General features: G+C 43.0%; 1 protein-coding gene across 1 annotated transcript; it reads left to right on the forward strand.

Moving 5' to 3' along the window:
* The first annotated feature begins 6742 nt into the window (after positions 1-6742).
* Positions 6743-26078, forward strand: GPR26 (G protein-coupled receptor 26). The gene is made up of 3 exons (XM_005439238.3): positions 6743-7861; positions 12635-12748; positions 20170-26078. Exons 1-3 carry the CDS (start codon positions 7194-7196, stop codon positions 20399-20401), a joined length of 1014 nt encoding a protein of 337 aa, XP_005439295.1. The 5' UTR covers positions 6743-7193; the 3' UTR covers positions 20402-26078.
* Positions 26079-27446: the final 1368 nt, after the last annotated feature.

Here is a 27446-nt window from a genome sequence, read left to right on the forward strand (position 1 = left end):
TCAAAGATGTTTCTCAAAGAAAATTATGTTAATTTTAAAATTAGTTATTATTTTATTCACTTGCATGTAAGAAAGAGGTGAGAAGTAAAAACATGTTGAGAATGAAAAAAGTCAGAAAACAAACCTGGAAGTCTCTTATGTCTTTAAAAACATTAAAATATATCTATTTATTCTTTGCTAATAAATATATCTTTTGCAAGAAATAGTAGCGCACTTAAAATGTGTTGGCCAAGCTTTTATTTGAGCCCTCCTTGTTGTGTTTATAGGTAAACCAAATAAAGCATGTACATCCATGCACTCTCTCCTTTAAATTAGTATTATTCTAATATAGCTCAATATGAAGATGAAGTGGGACTCAATATCTGCATCATCGATCATATGGATATGGAGCGATTCCAAAATACAAATTGTGAACCAGACCCCATGCTGGAATACGTCATTTAACACCTCGCACTTGCAGGAATAACACAGAGAGACCAAGTTACTCTCCAACTTGCACCAAGTGACTGAGCTTGCTCATCCACTAATTGGTCCCCAGGAAGAAGGCTCTCACCTGGTGCAAAAGCAGCCCAGGGGAAGGGCGCGCTGTGCCTTCCACCTACTCACACATCCACCCACAAGAGTCCCTGACTCAAAGGTTCACATGGCATGCTGTTGCTGCCGGCTTGATTTGATTTCCTGAGCTGCCCTAAGAGCCCTTAAAAACCCAGCCAGCAGGCAGAGGTGCCAGAAGCATCAGCCATGTGCCTCAGGACCTGATGTTTCTATAATTCCATGAAGCAAACTAGCTGCGACAACCTGACCATGAATAATTCACCGAGAGGGCTCTGGTGCACAGCCTTGCTGTGGCTGTTGTGGCACTTGCAGCGCAAGAGCAGCATGGCAAGGCAGCGGAGGGTTTCCCTCCCCAGTTCCCCAAAGCGGTGGCCCGTGAGAAACTGTCTGGCTGGCCAGTACCCCCCAGTTAGTCCCAGTGTGCCATGCAGCGTTTGGTGTGTGCAACACACAGCATTTGCTGGAGAGCAAGGGAATGAGCAAGAGGCCACTTGTGACGCTAGTTACTTGGGGCTAGGAAGAGGGGGGAGCTGAAGTTAAATAAATTTAAATAAATAAATAAAGTTAAATAAATAAATAAAGAAAGTGTAGTAGCTACTTCTGCACCATGACGCTCTGCCAGCCAGGGCCCAGGAGGGACAGAGCTGAGGCTTCTCTTTCTGCCAAGCAGCCTTGCCAAGGTTTTGCATGGTACTGGGCTGAAGACAGACCAAAGTCAATTCGCATGAGTGCTTAAAGAGCTTTCTTGTGCCTTCTGTTCTTGAGCCTCTGCCCTGGCATGGTGACCAAAGGCTTGGATCATTTGCCACACAGTGAATCAAAAGTTATGGTTTTGCAGACACAGAAGAGAAAGTGTTCTCTGCTCCTTCTGACATTACACAAGTCATTACTCACATTATCTGTACTCTACATATATGGTGAAATTCTGATGGCTGGAGTGAGTGAGACTTCACCATTGATTCAGCAGGATGATGATTTCGTGAGACATTATCTTACTCACATAAAAGCAGACAACACTTTGTTTTTTCCAGTGTGACACCTGACCTTCAAATAATCAAAGAAGCTGCTGCTACTAAAATTTAGTTTAATTGACAATAAAGTGAAATGACCTGGTTCTACAGTTCATGAATTTATTACAAACTCTCCAAACAGCCCTGAACAAAAAGTAAAGGCTGGTGGAGGCAAGAGGAAATACCCCTGGGCTAGCTGCAGGCACACCGGCTTTCCAGGGGAAATTGGGTGGTTTTGAACTGGCTAAGACACAGATAAAGGAGAAACAATCTCTTCCATGTGTCAATACTCCTGTTATTAAAGTCCTGTAATGTTTGTACACTGCTGATCAAAGAAGGAAGGCGAGACAACAGGAGAAGGAAAGTGCAGTGAAAGCATGAAGCTGAGATTCCCCAATTTTGACAGAGAAAAATTGGAGAGCTACAAACTTCAGTTCAAAGGAAATGTATCAGATCTCAAATGCATTTTCAGGTTAGATTTTCAAGTAGTTTTCTCAGTCGTGTAAAGCTTTAAACATTAGTTTCCTGTGAAATGAGTGTTTTAGATGTTTTAGTTAGGTCATCAGAATAGCCTCCTATCTAGGATATTTAGGACATAACTTTGAAAATTTCATTTATCCCAAGTAGCTATTTCATCCTCTCAGTGGGACAACATGCCTAGAAAGTTCTTCCCTTCACAGACACCACAGCAAAAACAAGTTTTCCATCCAAATGTCATACATGTTTTTAAATTGAGAGGTCAACCCAAAATACGGAAGATATAATCAGCTTCGTGCCTTTGTCCATTGCCAAATAGAGACAAAATGTAATAACAATTACTGCACGGACAGTAAAAAAATAATGTCTTGCCTAGAGGAGTTTCATATTGTTGCAATATCCCTCCTGTTTGGTACAATGCTAGTACAAATCATAGCTCTGTCAGGGTAACCTGGTATGCATGAGGTATGTAGGCCACAAAACCATTTGCTATAGGGCCATTGTAAAGGAATGACAACAGATTTCTGTGATCCTTCTAAAAGTGGTCATTTGCAGATAAATTTGATTAAGATAAGGCTCAGGATCAGGACCTCATTGTATACAAACTCCTTCCCTTTGTCCCCAGGAGTTTATGGGACAAAGCAGAGTTAGGAGAGGTTTGGTGAACTGATGCCCCCGTGGCCATGTAGGACTCAAATCTCTTGGTTACCAGCTCAGTGCTCTATCTGTTGGGCCGTGCCACTTCACAGTCACCTCTGCATTTAATATATATAAAGTGCAATAGATATTCTGTGATTTTGTGTGCTTGACAATGGAGCAAATGTCAAAGGACTCCTGATCTCCTAAACCAAGCCCTAGTACTGTCAGACTTCACCGGCAAAAATCCATGTTTATTAGTAGCGCTTATTGCTAATTCATAATGTACTCTGTCACTGAAATATCACAAACCAAACTTGCAGCACCTGCCACTAGGGGATCACCGGCAACACATTAATTTCCTCTACAGTGATAAAATATGCTGTGCTGGCTTTGGCCGGGCTGGAGCTGATTGCCTTCACAGCCGCCGGTGCGGGCCACGATTTGGGTCTGTGCTGGAAGCCGTGCTGATGACACAGGGATGTTTCCGTGACCGCTGAGCGGTGCCTACACGGAGCCGAGGCCGTTCCTGCTCCTCCCCCACCCCACAGCGAGCGGGCTGGGGGGCACGGGGAGCTGGGGGGGCACAGCCGGGGGAGCTGACCCCGACCGACCCCAGGGATACCCCGTGCCATGCGCCGTCACGCTCGGCATATGGAGCTGGGGACGAAGGGGGACGGGGGGACGCTGGGAGCGATGGCGTTGGCCTTCCCCAGTCCCCGCTGGGCGTGCTGGAGCCCTGCTCCCCTGGGATGGCCGAGCACCTGCCTGCCACGGGCAGCGGGGAACCAGTGCCGGGCTTTGCTTTGCTCCTGTGCGCGGTGTTGCCTGGCCGGGTACGCTGTCTCCGTCTCAGCCCACCACTTTCCTCACTTTGACCTTTTCAGTTCTCTCCCCAGTCCTGACATGAGGGCAGCGAGCGGGTGGCTGCTGGGGGCTCAGTTGCTGACCGGGGCTAAACCATGACACACACACAGCATATTATTTCTTTCTGCTTTGTATGAAATGAAATTATTTGATTGGTCCATCATGCTGTCTTAGGTACACATGATAAATAAATCCAGAAGCATTCAGTAAATATCCTCATTCCAACAGGGGAATCAATTATGTAAATTATTTGGCCTTTAGAGTTAGGCATACATACCTAGACTCAAGTCAATCATCAAGAGAAAACTTCAGCTTTCTCCTGAAATCTAGAAAACTTTTTCACTTGACTGTCGATTTAAGCCCTTTCCTGTAAACATTTTTCCTGTAAACACTGGGAGTCCAGCCTGACAGCTAACAATGTTTTCTTTACCTGAGAAACCTGTACCACACAAAATAGCTTGATAGGAGAATAGAACAGAATAGAAAAAGCAATCTGTAAACTGTGAAGGGTAAGACTGCGAATGCTTCATTCATTTAGGCCAGCAACTGCTGAAGGACATGCCAAACCTGCTGCTTTAATTTAGGTTTCTCACACTGATATGAACAGTAGTAGCACCCTACCAAGCTCTGGGGGAAAAAGAACTAGGTGGAGGGAGGGGAGATTTCAGGTCTTGGAAGAAGGATCTTAGACACCATGCGGAGGATACAGGGGGTCTCGTCTTGACCATCCTGCAGCTATCCACCCCTGTATGCTTCTCCACGCCCTGGTAAAGAGATCCTTTAGAGCCAGTCCACAGTCCTGCCAGCCTCTCCTGCCCTTAAAGATATGTCCACCACCACCGTTTCCTCCACAATATCAGCTCCACATGGGCCCCTTCATGACAAGCCCACTGCAGTGTCTATCCCAGGCCACCCCCAGACCTGACCTTTCATATCACATCACTGCTTCACTGAACTATCTCATTCAGCCTCCCATTATTTCACATCTATCTATCACTTTGGGAAAATCCTCTTTTCGTGACTGTCACCCCTAATCCTTTTTCTCCAGACACAGATTCCCTCCCTCCCTGTCTACCCAGGCTTGACAGTGGTGCCAGAGCCCCTGTCACACCAGGGAATTGCTCATGAGCAAAGCTTTAGAATCCAGGAGGCACCTCCGCTCACTAAGGGGGAGACAGCACACGGCTTCAGGAAAGCATTCTGATGAACCCATAGCCTCGTGTGTCGCAAGGTAAGATAAATGGCTAAATTACCTGGTGCCTGTGCTGCTGGGTCTTGAATGATTTGTGCAGCTGGGGGCCTTGCAGGATTGATTTGAGCCACGGAGGAGGCTGGGTGCGGGAAGGAGGAGCCAGGTATCACCTTCACACCAAGTCAGCATGAGATCCCCTTCTACCACTGTCATGGAGTACCTGCCTCCCATATGGCACCAGGTTTCCCCCTCCTTTTTCCCTGTCCTTCCTGGCATCCCAGCAAGTCTTGCCATGTTTTTCTTCTCGGTGGCTCCCAACTCATACAGCTTCTTGCCGTGGCGCCGTGGCTGTCGTTGCTTGCTGAGCTTTAAGCTGGCATCACGCTAGGCACTGTGAGGTGGACACCCTGCTCGGGCTGTTGGTGCCAGGACACCTCTCTCAGCCAGGGCTGTTGCTTCCTACCCAAGAAAGAAACTTGCTGAGGTTCTGGTTCTGTGCAGGAGCAGCAGCAGCGAGATCTGCGTCTTCTCTCCCATCTCCTTAGCCTACCTCTCCTAAGAGGGTAAAGACTCCTCTTACTTAAAAGGGTCACCTTCAGGCTTTTCTCGTGTGGCTTTGGATCAGTGCCTCAGGAAAAGACCAGACACTGAAGTCCTGCTCCTCATCCAACCCAGCACTTGTGATCTGGAGACAGGGAGCTCACGGGGCTCACGGAAAGGCCTGGGCTCTGTGCCCTGAGCCGCTCCCCCCTGCTGCGTGGGTCCCTGCAAGACCTACATACCCAGCTAAACTGTCCCGGGAGTCCCAGCCTCCCGTCTCCATCAGCCCTTTAAAGCCGGGTTTAAGGAAACAAAACACAAGAGGTGTGGAAGAGAAGGGGCCTTCCTACAACATACAAAGCTCTGACAGCCTGCAGGGTGACAGCTCTGCTACTGAGCGGATGAGCCCAACGAAGAGTTGCTGTAAATCCAGCGTGCACGGCTCTGGCAAGGGCTGTGAGCACAGAGGACAAATCCCCCTAAGCATCCAGCTTTCGCACACGTGCAGAGGCACTTACTAAACCACAATAACTGTGCTGCAGGGTATCTTTTGCTTTCTTATTGTGCAGGGATTAAGGCTTGGCTGCCTTGATGAGAAAGCTGTCCCGATTGCTCACAAAGTCTCAGCATTCCCAGTTAAAACTGTTTTAAAGAGACAGGAAAGGCAATCAGAAAACAGTTCCCACTCCGTCCTTTAATACAAACTGAATTTTAACACCTAATTATGTGCTATACAGGCTTATTCCTATTTCCTGTGCCAAGCTGCTGCTTGGTTCTGATCTCGCAGGATGCTCACCCTCCCAGGGAGGGAGGCTTTCATTAGGAAGAAGGAAAGGCTGTGGAAGGGGAGAAAGCCCAGCTGAATAGCGAGACAGGCAGCATGTTGCTGTCTCTGCCGCTCACCTGCTCTATGACCTTGGACGTGTGACAGTGGCATTTGGGGCTTTGGGTTTCCTGCTTTTAAAGGAGGAGGGCAGGCAATCAGGCAATTGTTTTCCTCCTATGTATCATGCTTGGAGACACAGGAGTGTAAAGTGCTAAACTAGAGCAGTAAAATCATTCTGATAGCCTAATGAGAGCTCCAGAGAAGCAGCAGAATACATCCACCCCCACCCCCCACCCCCCCCCATCTTTTTGATGAAAAGAAAGACCCTGCCCTGGGTGAGAGCAAGCAGCAACTGTGAAAGTGATGCACTGAAATGTAGGAAACGCACCGGAGTGCAGGAATTTGGTTACATGGCTGTTTGCAAATTAATGGCTAAATCAATTAAATGAAAGCATGGGATTTCTCTTGAGGAAAGTCTAGTCACAATCGCAAGGAGAAGGGGAGGGGTTGTGGAAGGGGGATGACATAATCACATTTGCGAATCACCAGCAGTGTGCATGCTTTAATCCATTAATGGGGTTTTTATCTGTGATCATAAAAAGCAGGTTACATTCAGCCTGGAAGGGAGTGAGGGTTGGAGGAGAGGGGAGGGGAGAGCAAGAGCAAGAGAGCGAGAGAGAGACAGAAAGCAAGAGAGAAAGAGAGCACAATTCATTCGGTGAATTGCTTGCAAGCTTGGGGCTGATAATTAGGGACCTCAGGAGAGCAGTTTCTCAGAATAACCTGCTCTCCTTCAAATGGACCGAATGGAGACAGTGGTTCAGTCCTGCTGATATTTTTTAAGCCCTCCTCGCAGTTTGATGGGCATTCCCAGTGCTTTTGTGCACGTCTCGGAAAGCGTTGACGTGGAAAGGAACAGCGAGGAGGGGGAGGTTGGAGAAAAAAACTGCAGCTCTTCTAAAAATACGGAGGGCATGCAAGAGTGCGAGCAGGCTGGGGAGGAGGGCGAGGTGAGCGCGCCTCGCACCATGTTCCCTGGGTGCCGGCACGGCGCAGTTTCGGAGATGTCCCTCCTGTGACTGGACGCACCATGAGCATCTGGGAGGTGATCCTGGCTTTCGTGGTGGTGGTGCTGATGCTCGTGGCCCTGCTGGCCAATGTGCTGGTGCTGATGTGCTTCCTGTACAGCGCTGACATCCGCAAGCAGGTCCCGGGATTGTTCATCCTCAACCTCACCTTCTGCAACCTGTTGATGACTGTTTCGAACATGCCCCTGACCTTGGCTGGGATCATTTACAAGAGTCAACCAGGAGGAGATCAGATCTGCCACATTGTGGGCTTCCTGGAGACTTTTCTCACCACGAACTCCATGTTGAGCATGGCAGCTTTGAGCATTGACAGGTGGATTGCTGTGGTCTTCCCTCTAAGTTATCACTCCAAAATGAGGTACAGAGATGCTGCTCTCATACTGAGCTACACGTGGTTACACTCGGTGTCGTTCCCGATAGTGGCAGCTTCTCTCTCCTGGGTGGGTTTCCATCACCTCTATGCCTCCTGCACCCTGTACAACAAGAGACCAGAGGACAGGACACAGTTTGTGATTTTCACTGGGGTCTTTCACACCCTCAGCTTCCTCCTCTCCCTTATAGTCCTGTGTTTCACATATCTAAAAGTGCTGAAGGTGGCACGGTTTCACTGTAAGCGGATTGACGTGATCACTATGCAGACCCTGGTGCTGCTTGTGGACATCCACCCCAGGTAAGGTGCCTGTGCGTTCAGCAAGGGAGACTAGTCATTGCAGAGGAAGCAAGGAGGATGGGGATCAGTGTTATGTTAAATACAGTCTGATCTGTATCACAGCAGGGGATGGGGAGCGGGAAAACGAGCACCCTCCTTGCCAGTTTCTATTCTGCATGTTTCTTGTTAGTTGTGTTTATTTTCCTGGTTGCAGAAGCAACTATTTTTTTGCATGCTTAAGGGCTTTTTTGGGGGGAGGGAAAGCGAAGAATCAGGCAGTTTTGTCTGAGCATCCGCTTCCATTTGAGACAGTGATCAGATCACAGCCCTTTGTTTCTGAAGGTGGATTTAGTGGTCGATAGATTTGCATTTTTTGGCACTGTCAGCCCAAAAACGTGGCTGGATCCCTGAGGGAGCAGGCTGAGGCTGCACATGTCCCTTCAGTCAGAGTTCAGAAGGGAAGCTGGGTGCTGGGTGCCGCTCTTTCACCCAGCAGATTCCCTATTGCTGTGCTCTCTGTAACTTTATCTTTCCTGAAGGCAGAGTTGTAAGGGAATAACACCTGCAAAACGCATATGTTTGAATGCCTATGCTTAAATCTGAGAGAGAGAGACTTCAGTAGCAATGTTCGTATGGCAAAGCGAGGGATGTATATAGTTCATTTCAAATGAGAATCTTTAAGCCTCTTGTGCCTAGGCACAGGAGGAGAAAAGTCTCTGGGGGCTGGGAGGAGAATGGGCTTGAAGGCAAGCACCAAAGGGGTGTGAATGTGTGCTGGGATGCTGCGCAAAAGAGTCATGTCAAGAAGTATGCACAAACTATGAATCTTGCATGAACAGGCTAGGTCTGAATGTGGAAGGATGCAGATTTGCTGTGTGATACGGGGGAAGAAGTCTGCCTGGAAGAGAGGAAAGCTTGGAGCAAAGAGGGCAGTCCCACGCCAGGCGTCCCACCTGACCTCCCTCGCTGTCCTTTGCTCTGCGAGCTGGAGCCAAACACCAGCTCTCTCCATTTGCAGCCAGCCGGGAGCTGAGCTGCAGAACTGAGAGCACATGTGGCTGTCCTCAACAAAAGGTCATATTTTGGGGATTCCTAAGCCTAAGGCAAATAAGTCTGAAAGGATCAGGGCAGGACAGCGCACTGTTAGAGATACAGAGAAACATTTGCTCAGAACAGTCCAGTTAAGCTGTTTGATCTGTCTCTTGACCAAGAATGCAGACCAGAACTTTGGGCAAGTCCTGTTACTGTTCTTGAGAAACACATGTATAAATCTTCCCTTATTCACCAAGTCACATAGAGGAAAAAACACTCTTCTGCCCTACGTGCTGTCTGGTTGCTAAACTGTGGCTTGGCTGCTCTGAGTTCCTGCACGCACTGGGATGCGGTGGTTAGTCCCAGGACAGTGCCGTAAACCCACTGGGGCTATTTGAAATAGCAGTCGTTATGCCTAATGCTTAAAGTATGCCTGGACTGCACAGCAAAGTTTAGAAAAAGGGTCAAGATCTCAACGGCATTTCTCCTCCTCTGCTTTTTTTCTGGTCTGGGTTCATTTGAAGGCGTTTGTGCATTTTGTGCTCATCTCACCGAGGGCTGGATTCAGTGGGGCTGCGGGAAAGATGCCTCCTTTCTTCAGAGGAGACAGAGCTGTACAGGCATTTGCTGCGAGTAACCTGCATTACTAACTCTTCTTTATCCTTCACATCAGGTTATTCTAATACCTCTCTCTAAGAAAGGAGAGTTTTAGCTTCTTTTCTAGACTACAGAAATGGGGGCTGATTCGCCCCACAGTGGTGCTGCCTTAACTGGTGACAGCTACTGCTGCCGAAAGGGCCAGACTCCGATTTCCTTCCCTGCTGTGAGAGCTACACAAAGGCTGCAGGTCTCCCAGAGCAGTCAGTGACATTCCTAAAGGTCTGACATAACAAAGCATCGTTTGAATTATATAAGTGGTATATATACAGGCAATTTCAGTGTTCACTATAGTACCTAACAGTAGACAGCGATGCTGGGAGCATGCATGTGAGAGAACAAAGTTTGCAATCCCACCTTAGACTACCCTGACTTTTCTGGCTCTTTGCACAGTCTAGTTTCAAGGCTGAGAAATGTGTACAGACAATTTTCTGCTTCCTATGACTCAGAATCCACCCGCAAGGGGGTCTAGTGACAGGCATTATGACAGATGGCTTTATTACCTGTGACTCGGGAAGGCACGAGTGATCTTCTGAAGATCATTCAAGACGAGTACAAAGGAAACCTCTAAATACCACACAAATTTGTGTGAATGTTTAGGGCACATGTCCTTTCAAGTTAGCTTAGGCATTTTTACTGGATGCTGCTTTTCCTTGATTTTGTCCTTAAGACCAAGCTATCTTAGGTATTGGTTTCGGCAAGACTTCACTTAAGTGCTTAACCCATGTTTTTCTTCACTCAAACTATCTATACTATCTTTTTGGTGTGTTCAGCTCTACACATCTTAAGGTCCAGTATCTCATAAACTTTGTTTAAAATACCAAACCTTCAAAGGGATATATCTTAAATTTTCCAGGAAATTAAAATCTTTACATGAAAGCTTAGTCAATAATCCAGTTCTATTACTAGTGTCACTACTGGAATTTGCATATATGTTCTTATCTTAGTGCATTAAAGTGTGTGCAAAAGCAAAATACTCATCTGTGTACATTGTCTATATGAAGGAGTGAGATAAAATACCTTCCTCTGTGATATGGTATTTATTAGCTACATCTGGAAAGGCTGAACAAAAGAAATTGGTTGAAGTCTATCAGGACTTCCCAAGTCATGCGTGAGCTCCAGGAGTCAAAGACAGCTTCGTGTGTGCCAGTAAGGAAAAGACATAACTGGGGAAACTGGTAGAGACAAAAAATACACCATCTTCTACACCCTAACAACACCTCAATTGAACCAATTTTGGAGATTTCTTTTCCTATATCACTGTGTGCCTGGGTTACTATGAATGCAATATGACAGGTCTTAAGTGAAGCTGTTGAACGTCTAAGTTCATCTGTCTGCATCTAAAAATACTCCAGGTTCTCCAGCTCTTGCAGAATTGAAATCATATAGGTTCCCTTGGAAAGGTGGAATTTTTTTTTCCTTCTCAGCTGTCATTTCTTGCTGCAAATAACTCAGACATGCAACATGTAACACTTTCAGATGTGTTTTCATTCTACTTAGGCATATTCTTTAAGAATAAGATGATTTGTTATTTCAAGGGGAATAAACTTTCCCTCCAGTATTTATTTCATTTTACACCTCATGATAATTGATCTGGGGACCAGGAATGTAAGACCATTTATAAAATGGGACAAAGGAAATAAGTTTTCTTTAACACAACCAAAAGGTAACACAAGAACTCACGGCCACAGCACCAAAGCACAGTGAGATCCTCAGGACATAGCATGCGTTTAGATGATGATCAAACATTTCCAGATAGAGCAAAGAATGTAAGGGTATGGCCATAAACCTCACAGCTATTAACATATGGGAGTGTGGGACCTGGCAGTGAGTCATCAATTACAAATTCACAATAAAAACGGAGAGACCAATGCCAAGCAGTCAGGAAATACAGCGCGTGGCCGGACCATTTGGTTTGCCTGAGACGTACCTGATTGCGTTACCACGAGACCCGTGCAATGAGTCAACACACAGCAGTGCTGCTACGTGTGTAGAGAGGGATTTCAGGACTGCAGTCTGGCTTGGGTTTGCCCTTTCCCAAAAGGGTTTGTTCAGGTAGAGGTGGCCCTGGTTCTCTCGGAGATACAACCAGTTGGTGCCCATTGGACCTACCTGCCTGGAGAAGGTAGTAGCTCATCCACTTCCCTGTGCACAGCGAGCAGAGGAGTAACACGAGCAGGTAGAGGAGGAGGATGGGCTTTCATTGTATCGCTCTCTCAGCGAGCAAATGTGCTGCCATCAAAGGAGACTGCCTGCAGTGGAAGCATGGTCTCCGCCCCATGCTCCCATCGCCTTGCTGGCACACAAGGGTCTTAGCAGCTCTCTGGTGGGCCTGGTGAGACCATCACCAGGGATCTCAAAGGAGAAGCTCTTGTCCTAAAATGTCACAGGTAGGAAAAAACCCGGGGGGTGATTAATTTATATGTGTTTAATTGGGAACAAGGCTGATTTGAGGCGAGGAGTCAGAATATCACAGCATTGTGGATTTATTATGCAATTCCGCACGGCAGCCATACGGAGCTGCAGGGGCTGCCGAAAGGTTAATGGCCACCTGGCTCACAGCGACGGGATATAGTGGATGCTCCGGTGCTGGGCTGTATGTTCAGGGCATGTTTTTTCCTATTATGGTTCCGTTGTGTTCTATTGCTTATCTTGCTGGGAAGTTCCTCCTGTCTAAGGTAGTGGTGCTGGAATCGCTATTTCTAGGGAAGGAGCATGCTGCCTACCCCACTCTGGATATTTTCCAAATCACTGGATATCATGAGGCAAACTCTGGCCTGCAAATTTGGAATTCAGAAAGGAGCTGCAGCTGAATTTAAGGCTGAATTCCACCAATCTGACTGTATATAAATTGATATAGTGGGTGTGTGTGCATATAAATATGTAATCATGTATTTCTCACTAATTGTTTTTGGAGGGTAAGATGATCATACGATGCATTAATAATCGGTTATGTCCCCTATAAATGCAGCGCACCTGGTATCGGCTTATGTAAATACCACAGTTACTGGAAAGATTGATTTCCATCATTCCATAAGTAAAGCCATTAAAATCTGCTACCTGATACTGTGATTCATGTTCTTGTTTGTGTTGAATGTCACACAGTGTAAGAGAGCGTTGTCTAGAAGAACAAAAGAGACGGAGGCAGCGAGCAACAAAGAAAATAAGTACCTTTATTGGTACTTTCATACTTTGTTTTGCACCTTATGTAATTACAAGGTAAGTGTGAACCTACATACTGGAAAAGACTACTGAGACGCACTCTTAACTCGGAGAAGTAGGGCACTCAGAACCAGAAAATGATTCAAGTCTCCTGTGAAAATTTTGTGCACTGTTTCTACTCTCACGACAGAGATTGCATTTAGTGAGCTGACAAAACGATGTAAAACGTCAGAGCGTTTGTGCAATACCATTCTGATGCCATCTGTGGGTGTTCGGTCAGCCCTGTCGATATGCTGGCTGCATGGGAGTGATTTAGGAAGCCAGTCCACAGGATTCTGCCGGCTTTTTGCAGGCCAAATAGTCACCTACTCCTCCGATTGCTTCCCTGGTTCAGGGGGTGATCTGCAAGGGAAGACACTTGTCTGAGTAGGTCAGACTGTAAAAATCTGCTCAGCAAGATCCAGCTGAGGTGAGAACATGGCCCACAGCCTTAGATGATAGTTTTGTCTGACTGGTTAGAGTTTATTAGTCATAAACATCAAATAGCAAATCTGTTCTGGCTCATAGCTAACAAAAATTCTTGTGATTTACGGTCAGATATCTATCTGTCTACTAGCTTATCTTTGGAAATGGGTCCTGTGGGAAACACAAAATTACTCCTATGAAACATAAAGTATTAGTAAGTGAGTATATCCAGAAAAGTGTTATCTAGTTGTTGAAGGAAATTTACAACATATGTTCCTTATTAAAAATCTCTGGAAAAACTGAAAGGCTGCTATGCAGAACAGAGAAAGAAGAAAATATTTTTAAAGTATTTCCTATTCCAACACTATTGAACAGAAACTGTTGGGGCTGACTTCAGTCAAACTCGGATCTGTCATAAAAAATTATTGAAAAAGCTGAATTAAGACTCAGTATAAATGGACATGTAACCAGCCCCAAGTATTACCAATTCAGTATAATATCCTGAATTTTTATTTCTAACAACTTACCAGAAGGTATGGTAGTCTCTTGGTAAAAATGGAAATCTACGTGTCACATTGATTTTATGTTCATGATAATAATAGCTAATTGATTCATGCTGTTTGTTTGTAACAATGTTGCAAATACATTTGTGACAGTGTTACCTCGGTTTACCTTCACTTTCACTTAGTAGTCACCAAGAGACGCTCCATGCCACACACTCTAAAAGGGTATGAAAAGATTCATTTAGGGTCATTTAGCCTAGTAGTTCTCAGGCTACAAGTTATATAAAGCGTTTGTCTCATTGCAAACGGTTAATTTTCATTTTATGTTGGGTCTCTGAACTTAATGCAAGTCACCGCAGTCACAGAATAGCTCGGGGCTCCGTCCTGGGTGTCCCCCAGGGCTCTAACCAGAACTGTCAGAAGCATTTCTGTGCTCCTCCAGTGGCACCTCAGCCCAGCATTCAGGCACCAGCCCCCCACCTCCTCGCAGCTCTGTGGTGTTCCGATTTGTGTCCCTGGAGCCTTCAGACACAGAAGAGGGGTTAGGAGACCCCTGAGCCTCCTTCCTTTAGTCCATACAGGGATCACTGAAGTGTTCCCCTGAGTCTTTAGTCTGCTTTGCCACAGCGATGGATGACCAGAGGGTCCTGAAGGCGTGAAGATGCCTGCCCCGGGGTAGGCTGGGGCCTCGGCCAGGCACGCCAGGCGGGGGAAAGGCTATCACTTGCCTGCCTTTTTGGTTCTGACACATCTAGGGGATGGCTGCAGAACAGGCTGTGGGGAATTCCCTCGCTGGATACTTGAGAGACCTCGCCGGACACCGTGCTGCAAGGGCAGGTGTTCAAAGATGCACGTTATTGTGCTTCCCTGTGCCTCACACGTACAGCCGAGGGTGCTGAAATCCAGGGGATTAGGAGGGGTTTTGAGCTTCATTATGTAGGCAAGTATTATTTTCTGGGCTGTGTCCAGTGCTTTGCATTCACAAGATCCAGGCAATCAATCACAGGCCAGAAGACAGACGATGAAGTGTGTGGCTCAGCCTCTCATTCGGACAGCCAGCACCAATCAGCAATATGTTTAAAGCAAACATGTTTTTAAGTTCTTTGTGAATTGAGGCCTGAAAGCAGCAAATGACAAGATTCTACTATAACAAAATCTTTCTGCTTCCACACTAAAATCAAATAGCTGTCTCTAGAAATTCCATGAACCAGTGAAGGAGTTGTGCTTATAACCCCAATCAGATAAATTCTTCTCTGGGTAAACCAGACTTTTTCAGATTACGTTAAGATAAAAATCAGATTAGGCACCTCTTTTATCAAGTAAACACCCTTCTAATTAGTTCAGTGGCCGACCTTAAGTAGTATATGAGTAGAGCCTGGTTCTTCTTGATTAAGTTTTTCCATTGTACCAGTATGACACATGTATTATCCCATATTATATATTTCTAGGCATAGCTTGTTTCTTGGTTTGTAAAAATTCTATTAGGACACATCTCTTCTTTTACTATATTTATCATTATGTGATTAAATAACATTGTTCAAAACCTATTTTTTCCAAGGAGCTTTTTCATAAGAAAAAATAAAATACCGATTTCTAATATTTATTTCTAACTCCAGGCTTTTCATACTGAAATACAGAACTTTGCTCATGTAAGTTAATAAGTGCTGTCAATGTGTGAGGAAATTGGCCTTAAATTAAAAATCTTGAAGTAACATCTGAAAGAAGTTCGTATCCCCGAGCCCTCAGGTTACAGAGGAGGATGGTAGAACAGGCAGAAGAAGATTAAAATTCTCTTGTATCATCTCTGGGGGTTAAGGGGTAAGCAAACAGTGGTTTTAGGCTGGTTGCCTGCTCTCTGCATGCAGATCTTGCTTGGGTAGACAAGCAAGTTCAGAATTCCCCTGCAAGCTTTGTTCTTGCATGTCTGTACATATAAAAGCATGGCTTTCCTATACAATCATAGGTTGACATATTTGAAGAAAGTGGCCTTCTAGTCTTTGTCAAAAGCTTCAGCTGATGTGAGGTAGAGATATTTTCCTTCTGGGTGGAAAAACCTTTTGGTTCAAGCTGGCCAGCCTTGTTTGCTATCCTTATATCTCTGTGCTGACCGGTGGTTCCTGCAGCTCTGAGGAACAGCAATGACCAAAAGCAATGGTCTGCAAGATTGGCAGGTCTGGATCCAAGAGTCCCAAAGTCATGCTGTTTCCTCACAGAAGCTGGCTGGTTGTAATACATGCAACATTTGTAATACCTAATATTTACCTTTAAGAGGCAAAACTAGCTAAGGGTAAATCGGCTGCTGATCACTGTGATGCCATATTTGTATCGAGAAGCAATTATTAAAATCAGGGTTTTTTTCACTAGCGAGGCTGCATACAAAAAAGATTCAGTCTATCAAGCCATAAAGAGAAAATAAAGTAAAATCAACAGCAAGATCAAATGGATGGGCAGCTAATTCATACCAGTAACACAAAAGAAACAACTAAGGTATAATTCTGATACTATGGGACTTGGGGGGTGGGGGGGAGGGAACTATCAGAATGAGACACAGAAATGTTAAGAATACAGGCTTAAAGAGCTGATTCAGATTCTTGGGGAAAGGACTGAATTTCTTCGTGTGAGAACTACATCACCTACCACCTCCAAAATGCAGTGCAGCTTTGTTCCACTCCTGAAGAAGACATTTTTGCTTGTTTGAGACTCTGGTCTGTTCAGAGTGTTCTCCATAACTCAGTTAAGTTCTCAGGTTTAAGCAATGCAGATGTGTTGCCATTGTAGCAGCCTGCCAGCTGGATGTATACGTGCTCAGTAAAATATTTTACTTTAGTGATTAACTGCACATGTATATAAAGGGTTTTCAGTGTGTATTATCTGCATAAGAGATCAAGGTCTTAATCTTCAGCATGACATTCTCGTTTGTTTGCTGAAAGTCAAATAAAATAATTGGATAGCCATGTGACATGACACACTCTTCAGAATTCTAAGTTTCTAAAATATTAACAAATTATCACAACAAAACAGCTTATAGCTTTGAAATAAAAAGGTATTGAAGACCAGACTAGAAGAGTGGCTTACGTAGCAAGATAGGGAACTACTGTAGAATTTAATTTACAGGTAGCACTGAAATATTAATGCTCCTTCACTGAGAATGTCTTCTTTTTGGCTGAAACATTTCATGAAAATTGAAGCTATGCATATAATTTCCCTCATAAACAAGAAACAAAAGCCTCTTTTCAAAGGCAATAAAGTATGTGATACGCCTTGAAAGACTGACATTTAATTGTTTGTACACAAAATGGAATTGCATAGCTTGGGGTTTGTCTGAGTTTCTGTGTTTGCTGCTTGATATCTGCAATTGTAGTTTACTATAAAAAAATAACACACAAGACTTGCAGAATGTGTAAATATCAAGGACACTTAAGGAACATAATCAAAGAAAATATATAAAATTCCGTTGATAAGTGTAGGCTTGTTAGTTAATCAGTCAATGAAGGTAAAATTAGCAAGTCTAGGCTTGCAACCCTGATATGCCCACTTGATATGCTTTAAATGGAGATTGTTAACAACTCGTAGAACTGATTGACAGACACTGAGGCATAAATTTGTCATATTTTGGTCATTCAAGGCATCCACTGAGTTTAATTAAACGTAATCAAATTCACATTTGTAAAGGATTCAGTAAAAGTGAATCAGCCAGATGAAATTCAACATGATGAAATGTAAAATGCAAAGAAGGCATCAAATATATGAAGCGGAGAATAACAGGAAAATGGCTCATGGTAGATTTCAAAGTAAATATGACTCAGTAGATGATTAATTTCCAAATAGTCAGTTCTCATTTTAAAGCATATTAATGTGGGTGTCATAAGTTACATTTTATTAAAGAAGAGAGAATACATGAGGTGAGACCACCAGGCATCTTTAGTAGATGATTATTATGTCTTTGTTTCAGTCCTGCTTTGTAAGAAAGATATCAACCATGAGTTACATGGAGAGGTTGAAAGAACAAATTTTGGTTAGTTGAGGTGAAAGGAGAAGGAAATGGGGCGGATGGCAGTTCTTTAGTATCTCAGAGTTGCTTACAGTGATCAGCTGAGCCAAGTGGCATCAGTGGAAGGGCAAGAGTAATTCCCAAGTATTTCCACATAACATAGCCTGGTCACCTTAGATGTCACATGTCTGTGAGCCCAAAGAGTATTTTGGCTAATATCACCACTCCTAAAAGCAGCATTGTGCAGGTTGCATCTCACTTCCAATGGAAGCGATACACAAAGCGATCACATCGCTAGCACAAAGCACATAGAACTGTGCTCAGTAATAAAATTACCAGTGCTGTGCCAGTGGCTAAAACCCTAAAGCATGGGCTGCAGACCCATGGTGCTAAGCCCAGCACACGTATGTAGGAAGAGACAGAGCTTTTGCCATGGAGATTGCAGTCGAAGCAAACCAGAACAGGGAGAGAAGATAGAAGCTTGTAGTCTGTGGTGCAGAAAATTAAGGATCCTTAGTCCTACTTTGTGCTCAAATGACTGGACCATGCCATCTGCCAGCGCTATTTTAAACAACACGATGTAGTGAAAGTTTATAGAATGAGAATAAAGTGAGTGAGGCAAAAAAATCCCCATTTCTAAACTGCTTGAAGTGCCAACACTGTTGTTGGTGCTGCTGCAGGAACCATGCTCCTGAATGCTCCTTAGAAATGATGCTTTGTCTGAAGAAACGTTAGGAACCGAGGTATTTTCAAGGCGGGTTTGAGGGCATCTGCTGCTGAAGAGTTTCAGCAAAGATCTTATTTGCCGTTGCATAGTGGGGCTCTCTAGCAGCATATGCAGCTGTTCGTCCTCTAGAAAAATCCCCAGTTTCTCAGCAGCTGTAGAGATGCAGAACAGAACTGCCCTTCAGTGTTGCTCAGAGACTTGGGGGAAGAAAACCTTGTGAGGTTATCAATATTTCACTGTCAAAAATACTTCTCAGTACAAAGGGTTAGGGTTATCTATGCTAGTCTAGGTATGAGAAGTATACAAAATTCTTCCCTCCCTCCCAGAAGGAGTTAAAAGTTTTGCCTTGTTAAATTGGTTGCAAATGTATACATTTGGCCTTTAAACTGACCGGTGTTTAAATTCAAGATACATTATGCCATTTCTCAATGATGAATTTTCCTTCCCTGTGTGCTTCTCCCATGACCCAGACAAACTGTTTGCAAGCACCAAATTATCTAGGAGCTGAACTGGCTAAAAAAGCTGGATAGCACGGGTGAGGTGGTTTCTCAGATACTCTAGAGGGGACATAGAACCACCAGTTCCGACTAGATGCTAGATTTTTAGATAGCTAATGGTGGGGCAATATGACTCCCATGAGCCCAAGCAATGGCACTTTTTGTCCCAATCTCAAACTTAAGTGCTCAAAGTATGGTTTTGCATCAATATTTATAAAATTATGTTTGGTTGTGAAGAAATAATTGTTTACAATACTTGTGGTTAAATTTGCCCTGCATGTTGGGTCCAATGGGGACAATAAGTGTGAAAATCTTCAGAAAACATACCTGGGGAGATTATACTATTTTAATTCCCTTTAGAGCTATATTGAGTCTGTGATGAACTTCAGCTGCCAGAAATATGATCTTATGACACACACTACTAGAAAAATGCAGAAACCAAAAGTACAAAATTAAGAAAAAACAAGAAGTGAAACATTAGTGTCTAACTAGAGACCTTATTAGGACTGAAAACCCCAGTCATCAGAGAGAGTAACGCACATTGTTTGTAGGGTTAAGTTTTGGCACAGAGACTAAAAGTGTAATGGGTGAGGTTCTATTATCTAGGAAGTGATTTTATGAGTAGATGCTGCGTGATATTTGTCATCAGCAAGAAACTTTCTGTGAAGTGTTGACCTGCTTACCACAGAGTATTTATGATCCTGAACATGGTGTTCATTAGGCCGCAGAAACAGGCCCAGGGTACAGTACTCTAGAGAAAGGGGTGTCCCTGTATCACGTGTCTCGATGGCCCAAGTGAGCCAGATGAGTTGAAAACCCATCTCTACATCAGAGATATGGAGTCAGGTTTTAGTCTCCAAAAGGTGTATTCCAATAACAAATAAATAGGCTCTTTTGAAGACTGCCTCATGTCCTGATGGAGCGATCCCATTTTGCACTGAATTCTTCAACATTTATTGAGGCACATGATCAAGAGAGGCTTTTAGGAGGCAATACATTTAAGGTCCACTTCTGGCCTAAGTAAACGTACAGGTAAACGTACAGAGTCAAGTTGCAGGTCCAGATACTCTGACAGGAGCTGTGTAGTCCCATCCTTGGGAACGAGTTTGTCATCTTAGAAATGGATAAGGGGAGGACTACATTCACAATTTCATCAGTACGGCTTTCTTTCTTTTGTTTTCTTGCAATTGCCCAGGAATAAATCGGGGGGTTGGGGCACCATTGTCTTACAGTTGTGCTGTTGCTCCATGTTTTTAATATGAATATTCACTCTTTCAACCTTCCTCTTTCCACAGACTTGTCGAATTATCCTCTGTGGTCCACATCAATTCCCACTGGGGAATCATTTCCAAGTGCTTAGCTTACAGCAAAGTTGTTTCAGACCCTTTTGTGTACTCTTTGCTACGGCATCAGTACAAGAAGACATGGAAAGACATCATAAACAAGATCCTCAAAAGAAGCTCCATCAATTCCTCTGCCCTCATGAGTGAATCGCACAATAGGAATACATTGCAGCTGAACGAGTGAGGAACCTGGTATGGGACCTACAAGACACGTGAAACAATATATGGGAAACAAAAGTAACTGGCCTATCCCTAGTAGCTCTCCTCAGCTGTCAAGGTTTTGGGAGGCAGTCATGGGCAGGTTGAAGCTCAGTCCATGTCCCTCCAGTAGCCCATGCAACACCCAAGGGAGGCAGGCTGCTTTGCACGCCCTGCCTCCGACTAATGGTATGCTATTGATCTGTGGTCCTGCAGGCTCCGCAAATACAAATCTCCCATTGATCTCCATCAGCAGTTATACACACATATAGGGTAAAAAGCCAGCCCTCAGCAGAAGGGCTCATTGAAGTAACGGGAGCAAACTGATGCCATCACAAGGTTATTCTAAAAAGCTGCAAAGGGATATTTGTGCTTTTCTCCACCCCCTGCTTGCTGCAGGTAACACTTTCTCTAATGGAGCTGCCAGCCTCGTTTTACAGACTGTCCCCCCCTGCAGCTGCTTGAGCAGGTCCTGTATAGAAAAACTCTTAATAGGAAAAACTTAATAGAGATATCGTTACCTAGATACTCATACAGTGCCCAGCATAGCTTTCAACAACTTCTGATATACATTTTTTGAACAACCCTGTAGAATTATAGGAAGAGAATAGTCACTTCTGAAGTACGCTACAGGCTAGCTTCAGCCGTGTCTTCTTTGAGTTTTTTTAAGTAACTTCCGCAGAATCCCATTAGTTTTCTCCCCACTCAGTTTCAGAAAAAATAAAAAAGGTAGACAGGATGGAAAGGTCAGGATGCTGCCTGCCTACCAATATATCTGTGGTATAAAGAAATGGATTTTGGCCAAAGCTGCAGAACTGGGCCCTGTGCCCAGAGGAAATTTTTTTTTTTTTTTTAAATTTCTGAGGTGTTATTAATCATGTTTTTTTCCTACAGATATGTTACTTAAAGGAAAGAGGAGACTAAAGCTGCATGTAAAAGTATAATTTCCAAAGCAAGTGGAGAAAAATAATAGACCTCCCGCCCACCGTGACAGTGCAGCCAATAATCTGAATTGACATCTGAGTGGGCAAGTCTCAGGAGGGTTTGGTATTGATCTTTATAGGTCAAGATTACAGCTACGCATAGTAATGTTATTAACACTTACCACGCATTCAGTTCAGCCTGCAGATAATGTAGGCCTAAATACCAGTTAAATTTTCAAAACCAGGGTAATCCTACGTGTCATACTTCCTCGGACACTGCCACAGCATCTTATTTTTTGTAAACATTATTTATTGTAAGTACAGCTACAGCTGGTAGATGGCTTCATGACTGTCATGTAGACATATGACGCTGAAGCCATCTTCCAGCGATTCACAAAGAATTACTTTCCTGGGTAATTTTCTGTGACAACATTATGAAATGAGAAAGTTTTTCAAATGTTTTCTTATTAATTAAGCCGTAGAATATCAAAAGCAATAATTAATCAGTTGTGATTTCTGTTGTTTAGGAATAACTTGCATAAACAAAATGTGTTGTCCTCATAATCTCTTATAATTATTTTCATGTAGAGAACTATTGGTTTCAAATGCTTCACATTTATACTTAGATTGGCAAAACACTTATTACCAATTCTGACCTTAATTCTACACATATTTTTCTCCAGAAAGTGACTTAAAGTCCAAGTTCACATCAGAAATTAAATTCAGTTTTGCTGGGTGGGTCAAAAAAGCTTCTGCCTGGTGGCCATAAGGTACAGTTTCTTTTGTGAGGGTGAATGGCAAATAGATGCCCAGATTTTGAATAGTCTTGGTTCATTAGGCTCCATGCATGCCATGGCAGTGTAACTAACAGCTGACGTAGCTGGCTGTATCGCTACCTATTCTTGCTCATATTCTGACTGTCAACACTGTGTTGAGAAAATAAAGTTAGGATCATGTTGAGAAATAAGGCCCTGAGTACTAAAATTGTGGGATTACTTTTCAGTTACCACCTCCTGCAATCTCCCATCCCCCAAGCAAAGGCAACTGTTTGGTGCCTACAGAATCCCCAACAGCAAAGGTTAATGAGCTCAATTAGTATATTCCCTATCACTTATGCCAAATGATCAATACCAGTAATTCTGCAAATATTAGCATGCTCCATTCTGCAAACTCTACCATGAATATAAGTCTTTGATAGAACAGACGTTATGGCAACTACGATTTCCTATGTACCTTACAGAAAGTGTCCACTGCTGAAGTTTCTGGCCAGCGATTCAAAGCCCAGACAAGTAACTCATGGGGGGCTTCACCCCAAAGTCTGTGAACATGAGGTAACACCTCAGCTGTCAACCTGGAGAGCCTTGCCTTAGCCCTCACCCTGGCATGGTAGTACAGCTGCAAGGCAACATGTTAATCTATAAACTTACATTGTCACTTGCTTTATAAATGGGAAAATTAATATAATGAAGATCATCAACTACCGTGTCAATAACATTTTTTTCAGCTGAACTATTTAGTCATAAAAAATGCCAGTTACAATAAAATATACACACAAATACAGTTACAGCGTTTAAGTAAGTTTTTACAATGTTGCATGCAAAAATTACCCTTAGCCAGATGAAATAGTCTACCTCATTTTAACCATTTTACATCTTAGGTTTAACGTAATTTTCTCAGGTGCCATAGGTAAAAACATCCCGTTCAAGACTTGTTTCTTAAGAAAATCAAGTCATTTTGATGACTTGATTGTATCAGAATGCATGATGTTAAAAAGTTAATTATTAGTGAGTTTAAAAAAGACAAAAAGCTCTATATCAGATTGATACATGTTTTACGAAGACCATTTTTAGTGAAGTAAATTGCAACAGAATGATTGTTGAATGCAACAGAATGATTGTTGAAGTCAGCGGTTGTTGTCAACTTATACGTGGGGCTGCTGCCAAAGTCAATGGGAGTTTTGTATGTCAATCAACCTAGCCCCAGAAGGATTTCAAATTTTAAATCAATTATTCAAATAAAGTAAGATAATTTCCCAGGAAAAAATAATTATATACTTAGGATGGCTAGTAAAAGACAGAAGAATACAACATTGGACTTGTCTCATTATGCTTGTATATCACAGTCAGTCGCTGGTTGATTTATGTGTCACTGTGAGCAATAAATCTCTCCCCTTTTATGTGTTTAAAAAATTGTCTTTCTTTCATGGTGCCTTTCTTCTCGAATTAATCTTATAACAGAGAATAAATATAATTTCCCCTTACTTACATCAGCTGTCTGACACATTGTCATATTTCTACCATCTGAAGCAAGCGAGAGTTGTAAATGCTGGTGCTTGACAAACTGTCTCAGTATACAAAATAAAAGTAATACCCTCACATTTCCTGATGACATTTTATAAGATACTAGAAATATGATACTGTGGCTCGTTAAGTGCTAGATATTCAGCTGAATTCTTATAGGCAACTGGCAAAATTTTCTAAAATGTGTGTCTAAGTGATGAATGTAGATATGAGTAACTGTCTGCTGAGTATTATATGTGCTGTACAACACTTTGACTCGAGTGAGTTAGAATAATGATGGTAAATGTAATGCACAATAATTTAATATCTCTGGTCATGAAGCAGAACTGTTTCTCTTGTCTAACACAAATGCGCATGTGTGCGTGGGGGGGGATTTTCCATTTGTTATTTAAATATTTTTTTTAACATTTGTAAAATATGGCTACAATGTGTGCCCAAAGTATGGAACTGCATGTGCAAAAATTGTGCAGCTGCTTAGGCAATATGCAGTTTTCTGTTTGTTGGTATCTGCAATCCATATGCAATATCTATTTCTCACATGCATGTTCAATTGACATTTTCTTCATATCTTGTAAATTTGGCAGGCAGAACATTGGCAGATGATTAAGAGAATTTGGTCCACTATGTCATTTTGTGGATTCTGAGCTTTTTCCTCCATTTGTTTTACAGATATTTATATAATCTCAGAGCCCTAACTGTGAGCTAGGATCCTGTTTGATGGTATGTTTTTGAGCCAGTTTGAATGTGAAGATCTGGGTAATTGCATTTGGCAAAACCTCTGAGAGACTGATAAGAGTTTACAAATAAGTAATAAGTACCAGGTCCTCTCCTGACATACATCAACATTAATAGTTGGTTGTTCCACCTGGGGATTGGGCCCCATTAGATAACTATATCCAGGTTTTATAGATCTGACTTCTAAATGTGTAGGGCCCAGTTTTCACGGTGTTTATGGATGGAAAGTAAACAGGATCTAGCGAGTTCCTCATGTGCATACATGCCCACTGGCAACGTCAGGCCATGACTCTTCTCTAAATAACTTCTATCCCTGTTTTTATTCTTTGAGTAGCAGACCCAAACACCCTCCTTTCAGTGGTCCTTAATCAGACTTTTTATAACCTCCCTTACTTCTGAAACAAATAAAATCTAGATTTAAAAAACATTCCAGACAAGTCTTTATGAACCCTGATGACTGCTGTGGCAGTAGCCATGCATGTCACAGCATCACAGCCCAGCCAAGGTTGGAAGTGACATTTGGAGGTCACCTTGCCCAGCCCCCAGGAGGCACATCGCTGCCTCTTGCATAGTTTACCTTCTCAGTTTTTCCAATGCATCTGTTTGCTCTGCAATAGTGTTGGGAAATGATCTTAGCCTGCTTCAGGTCAATAATAAAATCTTCCTGGAAAGAATTTTTTAAAAAAAAAAAAACAATTTTGGGAAGATAGCTTAGACTTACCTTCAAAAACAGCTGCATCAGAACAACTTTAGAGGTTACAAAACTGGGGCAGAAATAGATGCGAACAGGAGGCTGAGGATCAGGAAGGTTGGGAACTATAAACTGGTTTTGCTGCCGTTGCAACGATATGTGTTGCCCGGCTGCAGTGGGCTTTTCCTAGTGACCTGTTTCCACACTGAGAGCTCTCCAGGTCTCTCAAACACCCACTTCCCCCAAAGAGAAAGGCAAAATTTCTGTCAAAGCCCAGTAACTGCCAGACAGTGGGTCAAGGGTCTTGTTGAAGAGCAGCACAGCCTCCACAGGAGGACTCTTGTTGGGTTGGGAAGATGCTAATGGTTTTCAGGTGGGTTACAAGGAAGTTACTCACATTGTTTGAATGACCAGAAGCTACCTACACCTGGATGAACCTTACCTTAGGAGACAGTCTAATTTTTAAAGCTCAGGAGGTTTAGGTAGCTTGCAAAAGTAATTTCTGGACCTACATGCCTAAGGTTTCATAGTTCCCTTACCTCTCTTAAATGAAGAAGGCTCTGAGGGCTTTGAATAACTTGTCCTACACATTTGCACATGTGCAGTGAATACCTTTTGAAACAGCCCTTTGGAAATTGCTTGCTTTTCACTACTGTTAGAGCCCTCTCCTCCCCATGTTAAATGTTCTTGTGATTAAAGAAAGATTAAATGCAAAACCAGAGACTTCACACCTATGTCAGCTCATTAATACTTAACCCTAAAAATCACTAAATACTTCAGCGCATCACATTCAGCACAGAAAGCTCAGCTAGATCCTGATCCTATGTCACTATGTGTTTGCTTCGATGGATAGTTAGGGCTGAGCATAGGCTTATGGTTTTGCAGAATCAGGGATTGTATCTTCGTAACCTACCCAAGCCTGAATAAGTGACAACAATAACATTTTAGCCTTAAACTTAATTTTTTTTTCTTTTAATTTGCTTTTTATGCTTTCAGCATTCAGTATATCAAAAATCTTTCTTTATGAAAACTGTCCTGCTCAAAAAGGCAGCTGTCCCTGTTGGAGGGGTATAAAAGTTTACATGGAGAAAAGAGCTGCTGTAGTCTTTGTAAAATGTCTACTTCTTACCTGTAGTCCTGGTGTGTATCATGTAAATATGTATTTAGGATTGTTATGTTTTAAGCCAATAATGCTCTGATGTAATGAACTGGAGAGGTTGCTATAGTTTATACTATATGTCTATATTTGTAAGAAAGATGGTTACCCTATAGACTGTAAGTGCACTTCAGAAATGTGTGTATCGAGAAGCAAATGCATCAGGTGTATGACAGCATGCATGTGTGGTAATTGTGTAGTAAAGTATGATTTTTGTTGAAGAAATGCTATTGCACATTTTCAACATACCCAAAGGCATGAGTCCACATGGTGGATTAACAATCTGCAAAAATATATTAGGAAAAGGATCTCCATTTGGAATTATTACTGAATACTAGGAAATTCTTTTCTAGTCACTGTAGTCAGCTAGAGCTGTAAAACAAACCTTTCTAGAAGTCATACCAAAAGCAAGAAATCGAAAGCCTCCATCCTCCTGGGATTTGGATGCAGCAAGAGTTCCTAAGGAAAAAGCAGTGCTTTTGAATGAAATGACCGTGCATCCTCGGGAGATACTAGTGGGAATGCAACATGACCCAGGGTGCACGGTTGGCTATAGCCTTCCCAGTCCTGTTTAGTCATAGTGCACTGACACTACCTTGAGTTCTTGAACAAAAATTTAAAACGCCCTGTTAGATATCGGAGTGTTTTACCTTACCTTCTGACCACAGGGTCCTTATGCAAAGACAGGTAATTTTTTACTCCTCCTTTGCTAATGTGATCAATGAGCTACAGTGAGAAAAAAGAAAGAAATCTTGTGAATTGAATGACTTTTGTTAGGAAAAAAGCTGTCTGTAAAATACTCGGTGCCCTTAGGGTCACACAGCAAACATGTGACAAGGCTGGGGACAAGTTCTGCACACTCTGCCATCCATCCCAGCCTCATTCAAGTAAAATAAAGCTACTGGCATCAGCCAGAGTAAAGAATGGGTCTTTTTATAACAGAAACCATAGGGCTTCCCAGATAAGACGTTTGAAAAATTGTTATCACAGATTGCCTTGGAAAATAGAAATAGATAACTTAAAAGGTGCCTTGATTTACCTTCATTTATACACAGGGCATTTTTCTAAACCGTAGCTTTTTTTCCCACAGTGTTTTTAATTTCTTAAGATCATTTTAGGATAAAAAAATCACATTTGGCAATCACTAATCATTCCCTTCCGAATTCTTGCAGGAATGTAATGTATTACCAGTCTGTCCAGATACAGTTAGATATAAACATTTTCCC

The sequence above is a fragment of the Falco cherrug genome, chromosome 9 (genome assembly GCF_023634085.1).
Source record: "Falco cherrug isolate bFalChe1 chromosome 9, bFalChe1.pri, whole genome shotgun sequence".
Classification (NCBI taxonomy): Eukaryota; Metazoa; Chordata; class Aves; order Falconiformes; family Falconidae; genus Falco; species Falco cherrug.